At 27.9% G+C, this 13,155-nt stretch overlaps 12 protein-coding genes across 12 annotated transcripts in view, besides 11 other annotated features; 7 read left to right on the top strand and 5 right to left on the bottom strand.

Moving 5' to 3' along the window:
- Positions 1–202, bottom strand: part of EDI_004690 (uncharacterized protein) — a gene marked incomplete at both ends in the record, with an annotated part of 860 nt that extends 658 nt beyond the window's left edge. The window contains one exon of the mRNA XM_001734775.1: positions 22–202. Coding sequence (XP_001734827.1) covers positions 22–202 — 181 coding nt within the window. The remainder of the gene's footprint in view (positions 1–21) is intronic.
- A 171-nt stretch (positions 203–373) lies between these two features.
- Positions 374–895, bottom strand: EDI_004570 (60S ribosomal protein L18A, putative; the record flags this gene model as incomplete). Its single annotated transcript, XM_001734774.1, has 1 exon — positions 374–895. One exon carries the CDS (start codon positions 893–895, stop codon positions 374–376), a length of 522 nt encoding a protein of 173 aa, XP_001734826.1.
- A 67-nt stretch (positions 896–962) lies between these two features.
- Positions 963–1,013: a sequence feature (AT_rich).
- Positions 1,014–1,032: 19 nt separating this feature from the next.
- On the top strand, positions 1,033–1,353 carry EDI_004560 (uncharacterized protein; the record flags this gene model as incomplete). Its single annotated transcript, XM_001734773.1, has 1 exon — positions 1,033–1,353. The coding sequence occupies one exon, from the start codon at positions 1,033–1,035 to the stop codon at positions 1,351–1,353; it is 321 nt and encodes a 106-aa protein (XP_001734825.1).
- A 45-nt stretch (positions 1,354–1,398) lies between these two features.
- Positions 1,399–1,435: a sequence feature (AT_rich).
- A 42-nt stretch (positions 1,436–1,477) lies between these two features.
- EDI_004550 (uncharacterized protein) lies at positions 1,478–1,888 on the bottom strand (the record flags this gene model as incomplete). The annotated part of the gene is made up of 1 exon (XM_001734772.1): positions 1,478–1,888. One exon carries the CDS (start codon positions 1,886–1,888, stop codon positions 1,478–1,480), a length of 411 nt encoding a protein of 136 aa, XP_001734824.1.
- Positions 1,889–1,907: 19 nt separating this feature from the next.
- Positions 1,908–1,962: a microsatellite.
- A 394-nt stretch (positions 1,963–2,356) lies between these two features.
- Positions 2,357–3,253, top strand: EDI_004540 (chaperone protein DNAj, putative; the record flags this gene model as incomplete). The annotated part of the gene is made up of 1 exon (XM_001734771.1): positions 2,357–3,253. One exon carries the CDS (start codon positions 2,357–2,359, stop codon positions 3,251–3,253), a length of 897 nt encoding a protein of 298 aa, XP_001734823.1.
- Positions 3,254–3,336: 83 nt separating this feature from the next.
- On the bottom strand, positions 3,337–3,724 carry EDI_004530 (small nuclear ribonucleoprotein Sm D3, putative; the record flags this gene model as incomplete). Its single annotated transcript, XM_001734770.1, has 2 exons — positions 3,337–3,540; positions 3,593–3,724. 2 exons carry the CDS (start codon positions 3,722–3,724, stop codon positions 3,337–3,339), a joined length of 336 nt encoding a protein of 111 aa, XP_001734822.1.
- Positions 3,542–3,585: a sequence feature (AT_rich).
- Positions 3,725–3,791: 67 nt separating the features above from the next.
- EDI_004520 (uncharacterized protein) lies at positions 3,792–4,214 on the bottom strand (the record flags this gene model as incomplete). Its single annotated transcript, XM_001734769.1, has 1 exon — positions 3,792–4,214. The coding sequence occupies one exon, from the start codon at positions 4,212–4,214 to the stop codon at positions 3,792–3,794; it is 423 nt and encodes a 140-aa protein (XP_001734821.1).
- Positions 4,215–4,300: a microsatellite.
- Positions 4,301–4,363: a sequence feature (AT_rich).
- A 186-nt stretch (positions 4,364–4,549) lies between these two features.
- EDI_004510 (uncharacterized protein) lies at positions 4,550–7,747 on the top strand (the record flags this gene model as incomplete). Its single annotated transcript, XM_001734768.1, has 1 exon — positions 4,550–7,747. The coding sequence occupies one exon, from the start codon at positions 4,550–4,552 to the stop codon at positions 7,745–7,747; it is 3,198 nt and encodes a 1,065-aa protein (XP_001734820.1).
- Positions 5,481–5,517: a sequence feature (AT_rich).
- Positions 7,748–7,828: 81 nt separating the features above from the next.
- Positions 7,829–9,646, top strand: EDI_004500 (ribosome biogenesis protein bop1, putative; the record flags this gene model as incomplete). The annotated part of the gene is made up of 1 exon (XM_001734767.1): positions 7,829–9,646. One exon carries the CDS (start codon positions 7,829–7,831, stop codon positions 9,644–9,646), a length of 1,818 nt encoding a protein of 605 aa, XP_001734819.1.
- A 22-nt stretch (positions 9,647–9,668) lies between these two features.
- Positions 9,669–9,707: a sequence feature (AT_rich).
- A 253-nt stretch (positions 9,708–9,960) lies between these two features.
- Positions 9,961–11,091, top strand: EDI_004490 (actin; the record flags this gene model as incomplete). Its single annotated transcript, XM_001734766.1, has 1 exon — positions 9,961–11,091. The coding sequence occupies one exon, from the start codon at positions 9,961–9,963 to the stop codon at positions 11,089–11,091; it is 1,131 nt and encodes a 376-aa protein (XP_001734818.1).
- Positions 11,092–11,116: 25 nt separating this feature from the next.
- Positions 11,117–11,146: a sequence feature (AT_rich).
- Positions 11,147–11,194: 48 nt separating this feature from the next.
- On the top strand, positions 11,195–11,869 carry EDI_004480 (uncharacterized protein; the record flags this gene model as incomplete). The annotated part of the gene is made up of 2 exons (XM_001734765.1): positions 11,195–11,548; positions 11,615–11,869. The coding sequence occupies 2 exons, from the start codon at positions 11,195–11,197 to the stop codon at positions 11,867–11,869; spliced, it is 609 nt and encodes a 202-aa protein (XP_001734817.1).
- A 326-nt stretch (positions 11,870–12,195) lies between these two features.
- Positions 12,196–12,316: a sequence feature (AT_rich).
- Positions 12,317–12,396: 80 nt separating this feature from the next.
- Positions 12,397–12,476: a sequence feature (AT_rich).
- Positions 12,477–12,501: 25 nt separating this feature from the next.
- Positions 12,502–13,155, top strand: part of EDI_004370 (uncharacterized protein) — a gene marked incomplete at both ends in the record, with an annotated part of 1,436 nt that continues 782 nt past the window's right edge. The window contains one exon of the mRNA XM_001734764.1: positions 12,502–13,120. Coding sequence (XP_001734816.1) covers positions 12,502–13,120 — 619 coding nt within the window. The remainder of the gene's footprint in view (positions 13,121–13,155) is intronic.

Genomic DNA, 13,155 nt, shown 5'->3' with positions numbered 1-13,155 from the left:
TAGTTCTTTGTTTTAATGTACATTTCCTTCTATAATATAATGAGTCTTGAAAATTAGGATTAATTTTTAAGTTACTTGTAGCTCCTTCACATTTTTTATTAACACAACAGAATAACTTTAATGAATCAAAGTCATACAAATACATAGCAACTGACATCATATAAAATTGTTCTAATATACAACGTTTTTTAATTTTACTCATTAATTAATATTTTTAAGTTCATCTTTTATTAATAAAGAAGAGACGTTTATTTTTATTTCTTATGACTTTAAGATTTATAAACAAAAAAAAAACATTTTTTCTCTTTTAAAAAAACAATTAAAAAGTAAATAAAACAAACCAACACATAACAAATGCCCAAATTAAATTTCATTAGCAAAGCTTTGTAGTCAATTTACCAGCTTTAATTGGGAGATTAAATCTCTTTGATGCAATAACTGGTTTACAATGTACCATTGGGAATTTAACATGGTGTCCAACAAATTGATGGAGAACTGGATTCTTAATAGCTTTATCTCCAACAGTGGTAATACTAATTAATTGAATTTTGTCTTGTCTTGTTCTGTATTGTGATGCAAGGTCGTTGTACATTTGTCTAACAGCACCAACCCTAGTGACGTCTCTGTATTGTTTAGTAATGTTATGAATTCCACCAGCAGAAACATATCTTAAGAAGATTTGATAATTCTTAACAACAGTTGGATTCTTTTCAAAAATTGGTTGGCATTGAAGAAGTTCTGCATTTATCTTCTTGACTTTGTGTTGTTTCTTTAACATCATCCAGAATTTAGATTTAGCAACTACATAATTTGGTGCAAAAACTCTTGATCTGAAGATTTCATTTGGGTTGTGAGCTTTATCAGTACATCTGGCAGTGATATAGTATTCCTTCATTCAGACAACGAAACAACTATTTAGGTCAATTTTATTTAGTTCTTCATTTTAGGGTTTATCTTCTTTCTTTATTTTTTTTTGAAAATCATTAATATTATTATAATTATATTATTTTTTTCATTAGAATATAGTAAAATATGAAATATGCACTTGAAAATGAAAAGAAGTGGAAGATGACAGAGGATTGGAAAAACTTTGAACATAAGTATGACTCATTAAAATTAAACATGAAAAAGGTCCCTTTCATTGATAACGATTACACAAAAACTATGGAAGAATTTATCCATGAAACTGAGCAAAATATGAAACCTATTCATGAGGATAAGAGACATTCTGAAGAAAAGAAACCTATACAAAAAAAAGAAAGTAATAAAGATTCAAAGAAAGAAGCCAAGAAACCTATTATGAAGAAAGAATTTAAAAAATCTAAAGAAATGAATATTGACAAAAAGAAATAATTGATTGTGCGTTAATGATTTAATAATTAAGTAAAGTAATAATGGTTTAATAAAAAAATATAAGATTGAAAAATAATTAAATCAGTAGTACTGTTTTTATCTCAACTGTGAAACAATACTTTGTTTATCTCGTAGCTTGCATTTCAGCGATTAAACGTTGAGCAGAAACAATAATGGCATTAGGCGATTGTCCACCTTGACTCTCAGCTTCCTGTGACCATGAACCAGCAGCTCCTCCTTGTGCTCCACCAGCACTTTGGTCAGCACCACCTTGTTGAGCAGCATTTGGATCTGCCCCACCAGCGTCTTGTTCTAATTCATATTCATCATTTTCTTCATTGTTGAGATCTTCTAATTTGTCTTCTTCAAAGTCATTAAAATCGTCTTCATCGTCCATTTCATCAAGAAAATCTTCCTCATCATCATCAAAGAAATCTTCATAATCATCCAAGTCATCTTCAAAATCGTCTAGAAAATCTTCTTCATAAAATGCAAAAGAGGTTGCAATTAAAAACAAAAATAAGGTGAATTTCATATTCTTAATAAAATTATAAATTTTTAGTTTCTTTTTTATTTTTCAATTCTTTACTTTTATTTTTTTTATATTTTATTTCATTCTTCTGAGTTTTAAGATTAGTTATTATGTTTTCAAGTTCTTTCGTGATTTTTTTGTTTTTCAATCTCACGTGATAATTTAAAGATTCTTCATGAGCCTGTAGTTGGTTAGAAAAAGATATGAAAACGGTCCGCTTCTTATTGGTCTGGTATTTTTTAATACTTTTAGTAAAAGAAATTGGTGGTTATTCAAATAGCATTTCCTTCTGTAGTAATGATAAGTTCTTTGGTCATGTTTTGTTTCTTCCACCACAAAGAGTTATGTTTTTCTTCTTTGACAGTATTATTATAAGTTGTGTTTGTTATTAATTAAACCTTTAAATGGTCTGAAAAGTTTATCATTTTTATAAAAAAATAAATCACCAAAACTAAGAATTGATAATCCGTTATGTCTGATGATTATTATACCATTCTTGATGTTTCTAAAACAGCTTCAGACGAAGAATTAAAGAAAGCATATAGAAAGAAGGCTTTAAAATATCATCCTGACAAGAACCCAGGAGATAAACAAGCAGAAGAAAAATTTAAAGAAATTACTGAGGCTTATCAGATATTGTCAGACAAAGATAAACGGGTGTTGTATGACAGATATGGTAAAGAGGCATTTACAAGAGGTTCTAATACTTCACATTCTGAATTTTTCAATAGAGATCAGTTTGTGTTCAGAACAAGTGAATATGCGACAGACCCATTCAGATTTTTTGAAGAAATGTTTGGTGGTTTTGGAATGTTTGCAGGAGGGCCAAGTTTTCAAAGAAAAAAACTTCAAGATTTAACATTCAATTTAAACTTAACACTCGAAGAAATATTTTTTGGAACAAAAAAAGAGGTTAGATTTAAACGGATAGTGTCTGAATTAGGGGAACAAAGTTATGAAATAGATACTGTTCAAGTAAAAGTTCCTGAAGGGTCAAAGGTTGGTACCAGAATAGTATTTGAAAATAGAGGTAATAAAAAATATGGTTATAGAAATGGTGATTTAGTGTTTATTGTTCAAGTTAAAAAACATGAACTTTTTGATTTAATAGGGAGTGATTTACATTGTTCAGCTGACGTTTCTTTAGAAGAATATTTGACAGTTATTAAATTAGAGATAGAAAATATTGATAATGAAAATATTTCACTAGTATTGAATGAGCAATACCTTAAAGGAAAAGATATTATCCTTGAAGGTAAAGGGATGTTAGTACTAAATAGACGTGGAGATATGGTTTTACATTTAAATGTGAATTATCCAACAATTTTAACAGACAAACAAAAAAAGGAACTTCTTAAAATACTCTAAAAAAGTTATAAATTTATTTACTAAGTGTTTAAAAAATACTATTTAAAAGGTAAATAAAAAATCAATTCAAATAGGTTTTAGTATTATTTTGAAGATTGAACAAGAGCAGGTTTTTTATTATTTTTCTTTGGTTTTTTTGCTTGAACATGTTTTTTTAATTCACTTGATTTTAAACAAGGAGAATTTTTAAACATTTCTGGAAGAACAACAAAACGAACTTGATTACCTCTAATAAAAATGTACTCAGTCCTAGATTGGCTTCCATCTTTTGCAGTAATAGTTACATCCTATATAAATAAATTATTTTATTGTCATAAAAAATGAAAAAAATAGACAAACTCTTAACTGACAATTCATATTATCTTCTGTTTCAACCATTCTACCACGGTACGTCTCTCCTGTTTTTACCTCAATAGTAACTATTGTACCTTTACTTTCATGAAAAATTTTAAGTGGTGCACCTATATTCATATTGACTAATACTTTTTTCAGTTCTTTTTATTCAACTAAAATGGGATATATAACATAAATAATACAATTACAGACGTCCAAGGTAGAGAAGAGTTTTCCATAACTCTATTGTATATTCAAAGGCAATTGGTCCAATAACGCTTGTCAACGCTTCTTTAAATTTAAGGAATGATGGATGAGAATTTAATAAACCCCATAAAAATTTATTAAACTGAGAATTAGAAGAAGAGGTATTGAATAGCTTATCTTCAATAATTCTCAAAGCACCATCAATCATTTCTTTTTGATTACTTAATATTTCCCAATTAATAGGTTGTTCTTCGATGTTTGTAAGTTGATCAATTTGAGCTATTAAATTCATTTCATCATTATAAGATATTGTTTGGTCTCCGTTTCCTTTTGTATTATATAACTGAATATCTAAAGTGTATTTTAGATCTTTTCCAAAGAAAGACAAATCATCATATTCAAATTTCGAGACATCTCCCATTTTGTTTATATTTCTTTATTATTAATTTTTTTTATAATTTTTTTATTTTTTTTTTTTTAATTTGTCATTATTTATTAACTTATTTAATAATAAAATTTTTAATAGTTTTATAAAGAATAAATTGTTATTAATAATAATTTCTAATTATTGGGGAAAATCCCAAAAAAACAGGGACCAACTAAAAATTCACTGAGTCATTCTTCACTCTTTGTTTCTTGTTTTAAGTTTATTGTTTCGTCAATACAGAAAAAGGATTGTTTTCAGTTTAAGTTCAATCTGGAATTTTTGAGTTTTGATCATCTCATAAATCAAAGATATATCTTAAATAAGAAGAGATGTCAGTGAAAGAATATATTTTCCAAAATAATCAAAATGTAATACGTAAAATGAAAAAAACAGACTTACTTGAAGCCAATACTGTGGAATGTCAAGTTGCAGGAGCAATTTTTGGTATAAAAGAAGTACTTATGGTAAATAGTTGTGTAAAAGAGAGTGAATTAAGAAGGATATTACTTCATAATGGTCATACTAATCTTGTTGAACTTTTTTGTAAAGAAAAAACTGATTCAAATCCAGACTTATTTCACTACGAAGCATTATTTACTGCACCTCGAGTTAACAACCACTTTTATTTTGAAGAAGGCAAAACATTTTCTACAAAAACACTTTTAGTTAATAAACCAACAGTGATAGAATTTGTTCCTCTTAAAGGGTGTTCATTTCTATTACACATTAATGGAAAAAACAATAACAATACAATAACTATAATGAGTAATGGAATTATTTCGTTTTATTCCTCAGAAGAAATAATTCAACCAATTCATCAAAATACAGCACTAGGAATAAAACTAGATGGAAAATCAATTGAAGTTTATATTAATGGTATTTTTCAAATAAAAATTGATTTTCTTGATACAAAATTAATAGTAGAATATGATAATTTCTTACCAAGTATACTTGATATTAATGATGGAATTTTTCCTTATCTTTATGACTATGGTACTACTACTCCATTATATATTCAAATACCTGAACATTCTGGTTTGATAGGACTTCCATTACCTTTATTTCAGCTTTTACCAAATGACTTTGAAACAGATTTTGCAGCGATTATTTATTCCCATAATACCGATTTTATGATAGAACTTTTAAGGAGATGTGATAGGTCTAAATCTTATGCAAAAAAAGAAAGTTGTTTAACTGCTGCGTGTCAAGTAGGTGATATAGATGGATACCAACTTATATTAGGTAATACAACTGGACATCAATTTATAAACAATAATAAAAAAAATAGAAATTTATACTGTCTTGTCTATTACTTATTACTTGGGGAAATCACATTGAATAAAAAGGTCATCTTATTTGATCTCATAAAAAAACTACCAGATAAAGAATTACTTTCTAAAGTACTCGAAATTATAGGACTAATTGGAGACATTAAATTGTTTGAAGAATTATATCAAATCTACTTAAATGATAAAAAAATAAAATCTTCATTTTCTCTTCCTTTCGATAAAATATTGAAGAATTGTGTTATTGCCAATCAAATTTCATTATTTTCTTATATTTGTTCATTACCTGAGATTGTTGAATTAAATAAGCCAAGTATAAAAATGATAAGTGAAAGTATTCTTACATTTGGAACTACTCAACTATTAACAGAATTTATGAATGGTTGTCAAATCAGAGATTTGAAAGATACTGTAATTACAATTACAGATACTACGAACTTTGAAGTTATTAAAAAGGCTATTGAATTAGGATCTTCATTTAATGAATCATTATTTACTTTAATCTTAACAAACTTTAGTTTATTTAAAATGGTTATTGAATTAGACTCTTCAAAAGTAAATAGTTTTAATGGTTCAGATACTTTATTACATTATGTTGCAAATAAAGGAAATGAACAAGCGGTGAGATATCTCATTTCAAAAGGAGTTGATACTGAAACTACAAATAAAGATGGAATTATTGCTAGCGAATTATTAAATATACAACCACATATTGCAAAACTTCTTAAAAAAAGACCAATAAATTATTCATTGAATGGGTGTATTGAACATTATAATGGAGTTGATTGTGATTATCACTTATTTAAAAAAGATGGGGTAGTGTATGGCTTTTGGATTTATAAAGAAACAATATCATGTGGACTCTTTAAAAACAAAAAATTTACATCAGTTATACAAAAAAAATTACCAAACAAATATGATTGGGAACATTTTGTTATTGAAAAAACACAATTTTCAGACAATAAACTATACATTATAAATAGAATAAATAAAACGATAATTCTTCGTTGGGATTTACAAAATGATCTTAGTGTTATAGAACCAATAGATATATTAATGAATGAATGGAATTATTGTATATTTAATGATACTCTTATTCTATTGTCACAACAACCAGACAATCTAAATAATAAAATTTTGTACCAAGCAAAACTTACAAACTTTGCTCCTTTTGTAAAATTAGTAAATAGTTCTGTTAAAACATCATCTGATATTTTAATTAATATTAATGGATGTATTGCAGTCTTAGATATTGACGAAGAAGTTATTGAAAATGAAGTTACTGAAAGAAAAATTATTAACTTAGGAAAATTAAAAAATGCAATATCAATTTTTAATGGGACTGAATGGATATACAAACAATTTAGTGTTGTAAATGAAATTTCTTATGAAATAATTAGGAAAGTAATATATAGTGATGGGTATGTACATGTATTCTGCCAAGGAAATAAACACATACTTATAGACTTATTTACTGAAATAGTATTTGGCATGAGAACAAATGTTGATATTACAGATAAAAATAGAGATCTAATCTCATTAACTGATGACTTGATAATTGGAGATTCAATCCTTTCAAGTGAAGAAGTTCCTAAATTCTCACAAACTATATATTTTTTAATGAGTCTTATATATGATACTGATGTTTTCACAATTATGTGTATAGATGGAAATATTTATTATGAACTGTTTTTAGTTAAAACGTTACCAATCTTTAAAGACTTGATTAATAAAAAAATATTAATCACAAAAGTGAATTTAAAGAAAAGTGTTGTAATACCATTAATCTCTATGATAATTTCTGGAACAACTTACTTTGGAAATAACGTAATTCTTGAACAACAAATTAGTATATTGCTAAGTGAATTAATTAATAATATACCTGACAAAATTGAGAAAGAAAAAATAAAAGTTGGTATTGAAAAAAAAGGAGGAGAAGAACTAGTAAAAATGTATTGTATTCCTTTTATTCAATGGCAAGACTTACATAGACTAAATAAAAATGAAGGAAATATTAATATTATAATTGATGGAAAGAAATACAGAACTTACAAAGCAATGTTGGCTTGTCTGTTTCCTGTATTAAAACAAGTTATTTATAAAGAGGGATGTAAAGAAATTGTTATTAAAGACTCGTTAATGAAAAAAGTTCTTCCATACTTAAACGACTTAGAACATAATAACTGGAGAGAGTTTTTTATTTCATATATAACAAAACAAATTAAAGAAAGTGTTGAATGAACAATTGATTATATTTTGTGTTATTTGATTAAAATATAAAAAAACTGTAAAATAAAAACCCTAAAATAAAATAAAAAGAAGATGTCTGTTCGTGATATTTATGATAATGAGAATGATGATATAAACACTTCAGATGAAGAGTCAATTGATACCTTAGGAAATATTCCATTGGAGTGGTATAATGAGTTAGAACATCAAGGATATGACCATTCAGGAAAGCCTTTGCCTAAACCAACACAAGGAAAGTTAGATTCTATTGACCAATTCCTTGCTATGACAGATGACCCTAATTATTATAAAACAGTTTATGATGAATATGGAAATGCTACAGTATTAAATGCTGATGATATTAGATTAGTTAATGCAATTATTTCTAACAAGAGTGATGCTCAATTAGAACAAGATTTTCCAGCAGTGTCATATGCATATGATGATTGGATGATTCCATTAAATGATTATACCCCACCTAAACAAAGATTTATTCCATCACAAAAAGAACATATTCTTATTAAGAAATTGGCTGCCAAATTACGTAAACAATTTATCACCCTTCCACAAAAAGTTACAAAAAAGGCACGTGTGAAGGATATTTGGGGTGCTGGAGTTCATAAAAAAAAATATCACCTTCCTCTTCCACCAGTTAAATTACCAGGTAATTCAGCATCATATCATCCTGCTCCAGAATATAAGAATGAAAATAACACAAACTATGATCGTTTAATGGATATTCCACAATACTCTAATCTTCTCAATGATATTTATTCTAGATGTCTTCAACTTTACGTTGCACCAAGAAGACTTGTTAAAGTTCCTGAGCATAGAGATCCATTGAAAGAATTAATTCTTCCACCATTAGAAGAATTACGACCATTCCCTTCAAATAGAAATGGAGTTGTTAAAGTTAAAGAAGTTATGAGGTGTATTGTTGTTGATCCAAGTGGAGAATATGTTGCTTCTGGAGGAGATGATGGTTCAATACTTATTACAGAAGCTCTTACTGGAATGGAAGTTAAAAGAATTAATTTCCCTGAAGCTATTAGAGACATTCAATGGGGAAAAGATGATGTATTATTTATTGCTGTAGGAGAATTTGTTTATGGAATGAAATTGGATATTAGAGATGTTGATACTGATTATTCTATTTATGAATTAGACAGTGTTAAGGTTGAAGTGTTTGAAAACAAAACTTCGTTTATTACTCCAAATGATGAATTAAAACAAGAGGGTATCATTTTAGCTATTCACCATCCACATCTTGTTAAAAGGTTGTCATTACATCATAAAGGATCATATTTAGCATGTGTATTTGGAACTTCTTCAAATAGTTATTGTGTTATTCACCATCTCCCAACTAAACGATCACAAAACCCTGCAAAGAATTTAAAAGGATTTATTCAAAGTTGTGTTTTCCATCCATTAAAGCCAATGATTGCTATTGCTACTTTATCTAAAATTGTTATCATTGATTTACAGAAAGGAGTTACTCAAAAAAGATTAAATGTTCCATCTAAAAGTATTACTGATATTGTATTCCATCCATGTGGAGATCACCTTATTGCTTGTTCATTCGATAAGAAATGCATTTGGTATGATCTTCAAGCTGGATTAGATCCATTTAAAGTTTTAAGACTTCACACAGCTGCAGTACGAGCTGTTGATGTTCATAAAATCTTACCATTATTTGCAACTATTGGTGATGACGCTGAAATTCAAGTAATGCATGGGGCTGCTTCAAGTGATGTCACTGTTGATCCAATACTAATTCCAATTGTTAAACTTGGTGGTCATGAAAAAAAGGGTCAGTTAGGAGGAACTGACATTGCATTCCATCCATTCTTACCATGGATTTACTCTACTGGTGCAGATGGTACAATCCAATGGTACTCTGATTGGTTCTAATTAAATAATTGAATGATATTGGTTTTTTTTGATATATATATCATTTTATTATAATAATATACACTTTCAAAAACTAAACTTCTAAAAATTTATTTTGAATGATGAATTTCTAACTGTTGTAAAAACTTATTTTTGAAAAAAAAAACAAAAAACGAGACAAAATCTTGATTTAATAGAATTAACAATTAAAAGATCCTAAAAAAGGAGGTGAAAAAAATATAAAAAAAGGGAGAACTTTGGAGTTTAATAAAGAGTGAACTCCAAAAACCAGGTATTTAAAGATCACATCAAACTGAAATAGTCATTAAATAAACATGGGAGACGAAGAAGTTCAAGCACTTGTTGTAGATAATGGATCTGGAATGTGTAAAGCTGGATTTGCTGGTGATGATGCTCCAAGAGCTGTATTCCCATCCATTGTTGGTAGACCAAGACATGTTTCAGTTATGGCTGGTATGGGTCAAAAAGATGCATATGTTGGAGATGAAGCACAATCAAAGAGAGGTATTCTTACTCTTAAATATCCAATTGAACATGGTATTGTCAACAATTGGGATGATATGGAAAAGATTTGGCATCATACTTTCTATAATGAACTCAGAGTTGCTCCAGAAGAACATCCAGTTCTTTTAACTGAAGCACCAATGAATCCAAAAGCTAATAGAGAAAAGATGACTCAAATTATGTTTGAAACATTCAACACCCCAGCTATGTATGTTGGAATTCAAGCAGTTCTTTCATTATATGCATCAGGTAGAACAACTGGTATTGTTATGGATTCAGGTGATGGAGTTTCACATACTGTTCCAATTTATGAAGGATTCTCACTTCCACATGCTATTCTTAGACTTGATCTTGCAGGACGTGATCTTACTGATTATCTTATGAAAATCTTAACTGAAAGAGGATATGCATTCACCACTACTGCAGAAAGAGAAATTGTTAGAGATATTAAAGAAAAACTTTGCTATGTTGCAGAAGATTTCAATGAAGAAATGCAAAAAGCAGCATCAAGCAGTGAACTTGAAAAGAGCTATGAACTTCCAGATGGACAAGTTATCACAGTTGGAAATGAAAGATTCAGATGCCCAGAAGCACTCTTCCAACCATCATTCCTTGGTATGGAATGTAATGGTATTCATGAAACTACCTACAATTCAATTATGAAATGTGATGTTGATATTAGAAAGGATCTTTATGGAAATATTGTTCTTTCAGGAGGAACATCAATGTATCCAGGTATTAACACCAGACTTGAAAAGGAAATGATTCAATTAGCACCACCAACAATGAAGATTAAGGTTATTGCCCCACCAGAAAGAAAATATTCAGTTTGGATTGGAGGATCAATTCTTGCATCACTTTCTACATTCCAAAATATGTGGATTACCAAAGAAGAATATGATGAATCAGGACCAGCTATTGTCCACAGAAAATGCTTCTAAGCGTTTTTAATTTACTTCTCATTTGATAAATTTTAATTTAAATTTTTGTATTAATGAAAAGGAAAAGTGAAAGGTTTAAAATAATAAAACTCAATAATAGTCTATGAAAAGTAATGAAGAAAGAAAACCAAAACGATTTACTCAAAGTGAATTGTCTGAGTTTAGTCAGAGCCAAGTCATTGACATTGTTTCAAGAGTGCGTAAGAGTGAAGGAAAATTTACTCAAGGAGAAAAAGAGATTAAAAAGAATGAAAGTCAAAAAGAAGGAATTATTATTGACCCAGAAAGGATTAGTAGTGAAGAGTTAAGAGTAAAAAATTTAATGGATAAGTTTAAAACAACTGATGTTAATGTACAAAGTATTGTTGATGAACAAAACAAGTTAAGGTCAATTATGAGTAAAGCTTTTCATGGTGAGAATTATGAAATTATATTTAATATGACAAATATTGATTACGTTTGTTTTTTATACATTTTATTTTTCATTAGTCATTAATTTTGTTTAAAATTCTTATAACTTTAGATGGAAGAAATTGATGGACAGTGGGAGTGTTGTGTCTCTGTTAAAGTCTCTGTAAAGAATACAAAAACTGGTGTTATTCATGAAAATATTGGATCTGCTTCAGATAAAGGAATAGACCAAGAAGTTGTATTAAAAGATTGTGAGAAAAAGGCTAAAGTTAATGGGTTATATCGTTCATTACAATTATTTGGAATTTCTACATCTGACTTTTATCAACAATATCGTAGCTTATTATTAGATACCCAAACCAATTAACGTCCCTCTTTTTTCTGTTTCTTGTTTTCTTTGAAAACGTTTATAAGAGGAATACCTTTAGAATACTTTAATCATTATTTTCTTTTCATTTAATTTTGTTATTTTATGAGTATTTTTGTTTTTGTGTAGTGATGAGATTTGATTCTATCAGTACTGATTTTATCTTTTCATATTTATATCATAATGGTTATCAAGTTTTTTAATATTGTAAAGATTTTTTTTGATTACTCTCTGTAAATATATTTTGTATTTTTTAGCATTAAGAACCAACAATTTTATTCTTCTTCAAAATGTGTATGTTTTTCTTTAGGTAAAGAAAGAAAAAGTATTTTAAATATTGTTTTGAAAGATTATTGAAAAAATTAAAGTATTATGATAAAAAATATAGAGTTCTTTTATATTTGACTTATTTCTTAAACTTTTTATTAGAAAAAATAAAAATTTTTTGGTTAGTATTTCTGTATTATTTTTATTCAAAAACCTAAAAAATTCTTTTTTCTAGAAATTTCCATAAGAAAAGAAATTTGAAAAATTATAGTAAAAAAACTGATTTTAAACTATAAAATAATAATAATAAAATTTTTATAACTTTTCAAAATTTTTTTTTGCTTTTAGTTTTTTTACAAGAACAAATGAAAAGAGCAGTAATCAATTACATCGCATTTTTCTATCTTATCTTTTTAGTTCAATCAACTAATTACGAAACAATTATTGAAAGTGAGTCAAGTAGTTCTAGTGAAGAAAATGAAGGCTGCCCAGAAGGAGAATTGTTTGACGAGACAACAGAAGAGTGTTTACCTTGTCCAAAAGGATCTTATTTTGTAAATGGCCAATGTCTTTTATGTGAAGAAGGAACATACCAAAACATAGAAGGGCAATTATACTGTGAAGAATGTCCAACTGGTACTTTTTCTTCAATGAAAGGAAGTGATAGATGTTATAATTGTTCAAAAGGAATGTATCAAGATGAAAAAGGTCAAAAAGAATGTAAACAATGTTGTGAAGGAGAATACCAAGATGAAGAAGGATCGGGTCAATGTAAAGAATGTCCTGTAGGTACATATTCTCAATTTGAAAGAAGTATTAAATGTGATTTGTGTAGTGAAGGATATTATCAAAATGAAACAAGGTCAATAGAATGTAAAATTTGTCCAATTGGATCAATCTCAAATAGAGAAGGAAGTAAAGAATGTACATTATGTGAGAATGGAACATATGCAGAAAGAGAAGGAATGAATGTATGTGTTAAGTGTGGGAAAGGATATTATTCAAATAAAGGAGCTTCA

The sequence above is a fragment of the Entamoeba dispar genome, genomic scaffold (genome assembly GCF_000209125.1).
Source record: "Entamoeba dispar SAW760 scf_1105229458595 genomic scaffold, whole genome shotgun sequence".
In the NCBI taxonomy this organism is placed as follows: Eukaryota; Evosea; order Mastigamoebida; family Endamoebidae; genus Entamoeba; species Entamoeba dispar.
Note: the sequence above shows the minus strand (reverse complement) of the source record. Positions and strands in the feature narration are given on the sequence as shown.